The following is a 7,862-nucleotide window of genomic DNA, read 5'->3' as shown; positions in this document are numbered from 1 at the left end:
CAGGAGAGGTCCATTCCAAGGACAGCAGAGGTCCATCCTCAGGTCAGGAAAGGTCCATCCATCCACATTCCATCCCCTGGTGTCCATCCAGAGCTCCTGGTGACCCTCCTGGGTGTCCCAGGGGTGACAAAGGTGATGGTGACACCGAGCAGGACAGGAGAGTCCATCCCCAGATGAGAAGATGTTCATCCCAAGGACAGGAGAAGTCCATTCCAAGGACAGGAAAGGTCCATCCCAAGGACAGGACAGGTCCATCCTCAGGTCAGGAAAGGTCCATCCATCCATATTCCATCCCCTGGTGTCCATCCAGAGCTCCTGGTGACCCTCCTGGGTGTCCCAGGGGTGACAAAGGCGATGGTGACACCGAGCAGGACAAGAAGAGGTTCCTCCCAAGGACAGCAGAGGTCCATCCCTAGATCAGGAAAGGTCCATCCATGCTCCACATCCCATCCCCTGGTGTCCATCCAGAAGCCAGAGCAGCATCACTGGGGAAAAAAGCCCCCCCCAGAATTCCCAAATTCCGGCCGTTTCGGGACACGCGCACCCGAAAAAAAATTAAAAGGCAGTTTTGAAACACCAGTAACAAAGCAGAGATACAAACAACCCCCCCTGCCCCCCATTCCCAATTCCTGGGTGGATTATTCCCAGGAAAAAAAAAAGGGATTGAAATCCCACACTTAAATACAGCTTCATAAATATTAAGTCCTGAAAAAAAAAACAAAAAAAACCAAAAAAAAGGAGCCTTGGGGTTGTTTTTTATCAAAAAAAACCAAAAAAACAAGGAACCAATCTGAGCTGGGAGGGAAAGGGAAAAAAAAGTGTCTAATATAGACAGTTATTCCAGGGAGAAAGTGGGGAAATCTGCTGGGAGAAAGGGGGGAAAAAAAAATCCAGCAGGATTGGAGAAGGGTTGGAGGAGCCCTTTGAGATCCAAACTCCTGCTCCACACCCCCCCAAGGTAAGGCCGTTCCACGTGGGCTTTTTTGGAGCAAAAAAGGACATTTTTTTTAAAAAGAACAACCAAAAAAACCCCCAGCTTTTCCTTAAAAAAAAGGGAAGGGGGAGTTGGGAAGAGAAACTCTGGAATATCAACTAAAAAAAACTCCTTTTCTGCTCTACATTCGTCGCTTCCTTGAGGAAAATTCCCAGAGGAATATTTATAAATTCCTTGGGTTTTTCAAAGCTCTGTAACAAAAAAAAAAAGGGAGGTTTCCAACCTTGAAGAGTCAGTTCATTCCTTTTTTTTTTTTTTGGTTTTTTGGGGTTTTTTTTTTGCCTTTAAAAAAACAACCATTTAAAGTGAAAATAAAACATCCGAGTCCGAGGTCTGCTCCGGGATCTGGGAGAGACTCAGGGGGTGTCCAAAGGGATCCAGAGGCACGTGGCAGCAGGAAAATCCCTCCTTGCAGCTCCTCCTTCTTAAACCCCCTAAAATAAAATGTTTTTTAAAAAAAAATCAGCTTCAAAAACACCCGGAATTTTTGGGATTTCTGTCCCGTTTCGGCCTCGGGAATTTTGGCTTCGATTGGGATCCAGGTGGGATATCAAAAGGAGCCGAGTTATAAAAACAGGGATGGGAGGCAGGGAAGGGATTGGAGCAGGTGGGTTTGGTCCTCTTTTGGTGTTTTGGTTTTTGTTGTTTTTTTTTTTTAGGAAAAACTTTTAAAAAAAGTGCCCCTTCACCTGCAAATCCCAGGAAGGGAGGAGCTTAAAAACCGGGGAGATTCCCAAATCCTCCCTGATCCCAAAAATCCTGGGAGGTGGAGAAGGGAGGAGAGGCCAAGAGCTTTTTTCTTGGGTTCTGCTCCCACGGGATGTTTCCTGGTGCAAACACTGGGAAAAAAAACCAAACCAAACCCTACTTTATTAATAAAATATCCTAAGAATTCCTGGACTTGCAGCACTAAAAAAAGGGACGGGATTGGATCTGGGAGGAGCAATTAAATTAAAAAAAAAAAACCCTGGTCGAAGATACAAAAGAAATCCCGTTTTCTTCTGGCACTGAGGAGGCTCCAATGCCCTTTTTTCCCACTGGGAATTCCCCAGGGAGGGTTTTTTTTTTTTTATGGTGTAACTCCCTGAAAAGTCAGATCCCTTTTCCCAAAGGGTTTTATGGAGCAGCTCCATCCTCCTCCTCCTCCTCCTCCTCCTCTTCCCAGCGGGATTCCGAGGCAGGAGAATCCACGGGGGGGGGAGTGGTGAGGAGACTTCCAGGTGCCCCAGGAGGCTCAGCTGGGGCTTTAACACCATCCCAGATGTATCCAGGACCTTCCAGCTTCCAGGAATTTGTCCGGAGAGTTTTAAAAAACGGGAGGAGAAAGGAGGGTTTGTGGGGACAAACCCGGGTCCATCGCGGCGCTGTCGGTGCAGATTCACTGGGGAGGGGAAAACAGGGACAAGGTGAGCAGGGAAAACACCTCAGGGAAGGAATTCCCGAAAATTCTCCGCCCTGGGAAAGGAGTGGAGGGGGTGCTGAGGTTGTGTTTACCCCCCTCGGTCCCATCTGGAATAAAAGTGGAGATGAGATGAGCCTGGGAAGAGTCACCCTGGGTGTTCCAGAGCCCACCTGGGATCCCACTGGAGACACCTCTGGAATGTGGAGAACTCCCTGTTCCTGTCCCACCATCAGCACAATTCCAAGGCTTGGGATCCCACTGGAAAACCCCCTGTTCTTGTCCCACCACTCCCAGAGCTTGGGATCCCACTGGAGACACCTCTGGAATGTGGAGAGCCCCCTGTTCCTGTCCCACCACCAGCACAATCCCAGGCACTCAGGAAGGAGGGAATTCCCTGCTTTTTATCCAATCCCGGGTTTTCTCTGATTCCCTCCCTTTTTATCTGATTCCCAAATCCACTCCTGGGGCAGCAGATCCACCCCCAGGAGCACGGAGGTGGATTTGGTGAGGGGTGAAGAGCTGCTCCTGCCCCGCTCCCAAATTCCATGTTCCCAACAGCACAGGGATCACACCAGTCCCAAAATCCTCCCTCCTGATCCCTCCCCGGGCTGCCTTTTCCCTCTGGGAATACTCACAAAGCTGATCTCTGTCTCCTGCAGGTCCTGGAGCTGCTCCCTCAGCTCCAGGGAGCGCTCGGGGATGGAGGGGCCGGGGGAGCCGCTGGGGAAACAGAAGGGGGGGGACACCTGTAAAGCAGTTTTTAAGAGGTCAATAAACCACAGATCCAGGGGCCCCTGCTCTTCCCAGCCACGGGAATATTCCTTGGGCATTCCTGGGGCAAAGCTTCGGGTGGAGGAAGCCAAAAAAACCACAAAAAAAACACCTAAACCCTAAAAAAATCAGCCCTCCGGGTCTAAAAACGAGCCCGGGGCGGCGCTTTCCAGAAGGTTCCATGGGCTTTCCAGAAGGTTCCAGGCAATTCCAGGATATTTGGGAGCTGTGGGAGCTCAGTGCTAAGCCCTCCTGGAGTCCCAGAAGATCCCAACCCTCTGGAAAGGTCACACCTTGAACCTCATCACACAAATTTTGGGAACAAAACCTCGCTGGACCAGCGCGAGCTCCCCCCCCAGTCCAGGCCAAATTAACCCCAAATAATCCACAATAATTCATTAATTAGATTAAAATTAATGAGATTAAAAGCATGACTCCCCCAGGGAAGCAGAAGCCACCCAACAAGAAGCAGCAAGAACCTGACAGGGACACTCAGGGATGGGAACAGGGACGTTCCCACTCGGGAACACTCTGGAACCCCCCCCGCACGGCCCCCGGCCCAGAACATTCCAGAGGGGCTCCAAAGGCTCGGGAAGGATCCCAGGAGTTCCATCCTCACCTGTTGGCAGGGGAATTGAGGCCCCCACTGCCCAGGGAGGACGTGGACAGGGTGGTGGCCACCGAGTCGCTGTTGGCTTCGTCCACGGGCAGAGTCCGGGGCAGGAGATCCGGGCGGCCGAGGTGGGACCCTGAAATGTGTTCCAGCAAAATTCCAGGGATCAGGATCCCACTGGAGACACCCCAGGAACCTGGAGACCTGTGCCTGTCCCACCACTCCCAGGGTTTGGGATTTCATTGGAGGCAAACCAGGAACCTGGAGAACCCCCTGTTCCTGTCCCACCACCAGCACAATCCCAGGGCTCGGGATCCCACTGGAGACACCTCTGGAATGTGGAGAACCCCCTGTTCCTGTCCCAACACTCCCAGGGCTTGGGATCCCACTGGAGACACCTCTGGAATGTGGAGAATCCCCAATTCCTGTCCCACCACTCCCAGGGTTTGGGATCCCATTGGAGACACCCCAGGAACCTGGAGAATCCCCTGTTCCTGTCCCACCACTCCCAGGGTTTGGGATTCCACTGGAGACACCCCTGGAATGTGGAGATCCCCCTGTTCCTGTCCCAGCACCAGCACAATTCCAGGGCTTGGGATCCCACTGGAGAATCCCCCATTCCTGTCCCACCATTCCCAGGGCTTGGGATTCCACTGGAAACACCTCTGGAATGTGGAGAACCCCCCGTTCCTGTCCCACCACCAGCACAATTCCAGGGCTTGGGATCCCACTGGAGAACCCCCTGTTCCTGTCCCACCACTCCCAGGGTTTGGGATCCCACTGGAGACACCCCAGGAATCTGGAAAACCCCCTGTTCCTGTCCCACCACTCCCAGGGCTTGGGATCCCACTGGAAACACCTCTGGAATGTGGAGAACCCCCTGTTCCTGTCCCACCATTCCCAGGGCTTGGGATTCCACTGGAAACACCTCTGGAATGTGGAGATCCCCATGTTCCTGTCCCACCACCAGCACAATCCCAGGGCTTGTGATCCCATTGGAGAACCCCCTGGAATGTGGAGAATCCCCTGTTCCTGTCCCACCATTCCCAGGGTTTGGGGTCCCACTGGAGACACCCCAGGAAACCCGGAAACCAGGTTTTTCTTTCCTATTTTTCCCGCCCCGCTCCGGAGGCAGGAAGCTCCAGTCGGCTAAAAAGCTGGAAAAGGGGAGATTTTGGGGATTTTTCCAACCTTGCTCCACGTCTGCCTCCGTGGTCACTTGTGCTTTGGGGTCGGAGCCCCCGTGGAGCTGGGCTGGGATCCCCCCCTGGCAGCTCCGTCTGGGAATCGCGGGCCCGCTCCGGCTCTTCTTGGAAGGGGAGGGTTTCACTGCCAGGCAAAAACACCAAAAAAAAGCAATTTTTGGGACTTATTCAGGCACTGAAAAAAGGGGTTTGGAGAGACAGAGGGAAGTGTTGGGGTGGAAAAACAGGGGGGGGCTTAAATAATTTAAATTTTTTAAAATATTTTAATTTTTTTTAGTATTTTAATTTTTTTAGTATTTTAATTTTTCTAGTATTTTAATTTTTCTAGTATTTTAATTTTTTTAGTATTTTAATTTTTCTAGTATTTTAATTTTTCTAGTATTTTAATTTTTTTAGTATTTTAATTTTTTTAGTATTTTAATTTTTTGTATTTTAATTTTTTAATATTTTAATTTTTAATATTTAAAAAATTTTAATATTTAAAAATTTTATATTTTAATTTTTAATGTTTAAATTTTTATATTTTAATTTTTATATTTTAATTTTTAATATTTAAAAATTTTATATTTTAATTTTTAATATTTTAATTTTTATATTTTAATTTTTATATTTTAATTTTTTATATTTTAATTTTTTATATATTTTAAATTTTTTTAAAATATTTTAATTTTTTTAACCTTTTTTTTAATTTTTTTTTTTTTAGTTCTGGGGAAAAAAAACCCAGGGAGAAAAGTAGGGAAAGAAGGGAAATTCAAAGCCTGATGTGGAATTTTCTTTTTTTTTATATTTTAGTTTTTTTACTTTAATTTTTAATATTTTAATTTTTTTAGTATTTTAAATTTTTTATATTTTAATTTTCTAATATTTTAATTTTTTCCATATTTAATTTTTTCTTTTTAATACATATATATGTTTAGTTCTTAAATTTTTAGTATTTTAATTTTCTTAAATAATCTTTAATATTTTAATTTTTAATATTTTAATTTTTGATATTTTAATTTTTATATATTTTAATTTTAAAATATTAAATATTTAATTTTTAAAGTATTTTTCTTTTAAAAATATTTTCCTTTTTTATATTTTAATTTTTTACATATACATTTTAATTTTTTTATATCTCAAATTTTTCTTATATTTTAATTTTTTAACATTTTAATTTTTTTTTAAATATTTTAATTTTTCTTAATATATTTTTTTAGCTCTGGGGAAAAAAAAACAGGGAGAAAAACAGGGAAAGAAAGGAATTCCAAAGGCTCACGTGGGATTTTCTTGAAGACCGTGTTGCACATGAAACGTTGGAACCTCTCAGCATAAAAGCTGGGCCTGTGCACAGAGACTGTGTCCTGGAGGGGCAAAAAATCCAAATATCAGCCAGGAAATAACAGCAAAAAATAGAGAAATTAAAATAAACCCACCTATTTCTGAACAGGATATTTTTGTGCCTGGGAAATCCAGGGATTCTGAGCCCAGAGTGGTTGGAAAAGGTTTAAAAAAGTGGTTTTTTCCCCTAAAAAAAGGGCTGTTTCCCACTCACCCCATCGTGCACCAGGGCCTTCCAGGAGTGCTCCAACTTCTTCACAAACCTGGTAACAAAAAAAGGACAATTTTTAAAAAAATTAAATATTTTATTTATAAATCTTTTATTTAAATATTGGTTTAATTTTTATTGAACATTAATATTAAATTAAAATAGTATATTAATATATTTTTACAAACATTTTATTTGAATATTTGTTTGATTTTTATTCAATATGAATATTTAAATTAATATATTGTATTAATATATTTTATTTAAATATTAAATATTAATATTAAAGTAATAGAGTGCATCAATATATTAATATTAATATAATTAATATTACATTAGTACTTAATATTTATTTAAGTGGATAGATTTATTTAAATAAATAAATCTAATTATTTATTAATTAATTATTTAAATCTGTTTCAAAAATTAAATATTAAATATTAAAAGACATTAATAAAAACAGAAGAAAGTTTCACTGTTGTTTTCCAATAATAAAATAATTATAATTATATATTAAATATAATAATTATAATTATATTATTGTTTATTCTAGAAATAAACTAGAATTTATATTATAATTATTCATTAAAATAATATATATTATTAATTATAATATGTAACTGTAATTTTATATATTATCAAATAATACATATATACAATATAATAATAGAATATAATAATTATAATATTTTATAGAAATAAACTATAATTTATATTATAATTATTTGTTATAAAATAACATATTTCATTAATTATAATATATAATTATAAAATATTATATACAATAATATAATATATAGTAATGTATTATATAATTATAATAAATAATATATTACAACTATATAATTATATAATTATAAGATATTATATATTAGATAATATTATATAATATATATTATATAATCACAATAATAAAATATAATAATTATTATTCTAATTTTAATCTTATTTATTCTAAAAATAAAATATAATTTATTATAATAAATTATAATAAAAATAAAACAATTTTTAAAAAGATTTATCCGTGGTTTAGGTATTTAATTAACCCATTAATTAATTAATTACCTACCTGTAGGACTGCAACACGTCGATGATGCCGATGTAGAGCAGCAGCCTCTCCCCCCGGGAATTCCGGGCTGGAATTCCTCCCATCCTAGGACAGGGTCCGGAGTCAGACACGGAATCATGGAATTGGCTTGGAAACCCCCTTTTCCGACACCTCCCACTGCCCCAGGTCACCCCTGGGACACTCCAGGGATGGGGCAGCCATGGAATAACCTCTGGCAGGGTTTCATCACCATCCCAGGGAAGAACTTATCCCTAAAATCCCACCTGGAATGCTTGGGGTT

At 41.3% G+C, this 7,862-nt stretch overlaps 1 protein-coding gene across 1 annotated transcript in view; it reads right to left on the bottom strand.

Moving 5' to 3' along the window:
* Positions 1 to 1,258: 1,258 nt before the first annotated feature.
* Positions 1,259 to 7,862, bottom strand: part of LOC113940530 (phosphatidylinositol 4-phosphate 5-kinase type-1 alpha-like) — an 11,060-nt gene continuing 4,456 nt past the window's right edge. The window contains exons 5-11 of the mRNA XM_027631683.1: positions 7,583 to 7,666; positions 6,520 to 6,568; positions 6,244 to 6,328; positions 4,972 to 5,109; positions 3,787 to 3,916; positions 3,032 to 3,116; positions 1,259 to 2,375 (exon numbers count right to left, since the gene is read on the bottom strand). Coding sequence (XP_027487484.1) covers positions 2,373 to 2,375; positions 3,032 to 3,116; positions 3,787 to 3,916; positions 4,972 to 5,109; positions 6,244 to 6,328; positions 6,520 to 6,568; positions 7,583 to 7,666 — 574 coding nt within the window. The 3' untranslated portion in view covers positions 1,259 to 2,372. The remainder of the gene's footprint in view (positions 2,376 to 3,031; positions 3,117 to 3,786; positions 3,917 to 4,971; positions 5,110 to 6,243; positions 6,329 to 6,519; positions 6,569 to 7,582; positions 7,667 to 7,862) is intronic.

The sequence above is a fragment of the Corapipo altera genome, unplaced genomic scaffold (assembly GCF_003945725.1).
Source record: "Corapipo altera isolate COAL_440 unplaced genomic scaffold, ASM394572v1 61017, whole genome shotgun sequence".
Classification (NCBI taxonomy): domain Eukaryota; kingdom Metazoa; phylum Chordata; class Aves; order Passeriformes; family Pipridae; genus Corapipo; species Corapipo altera.
The sequence above is the reverse complement of the archived record's forward strand: the minus strand, read 5'-3'. Positions and strand labels throughout refer to the sequence as shown.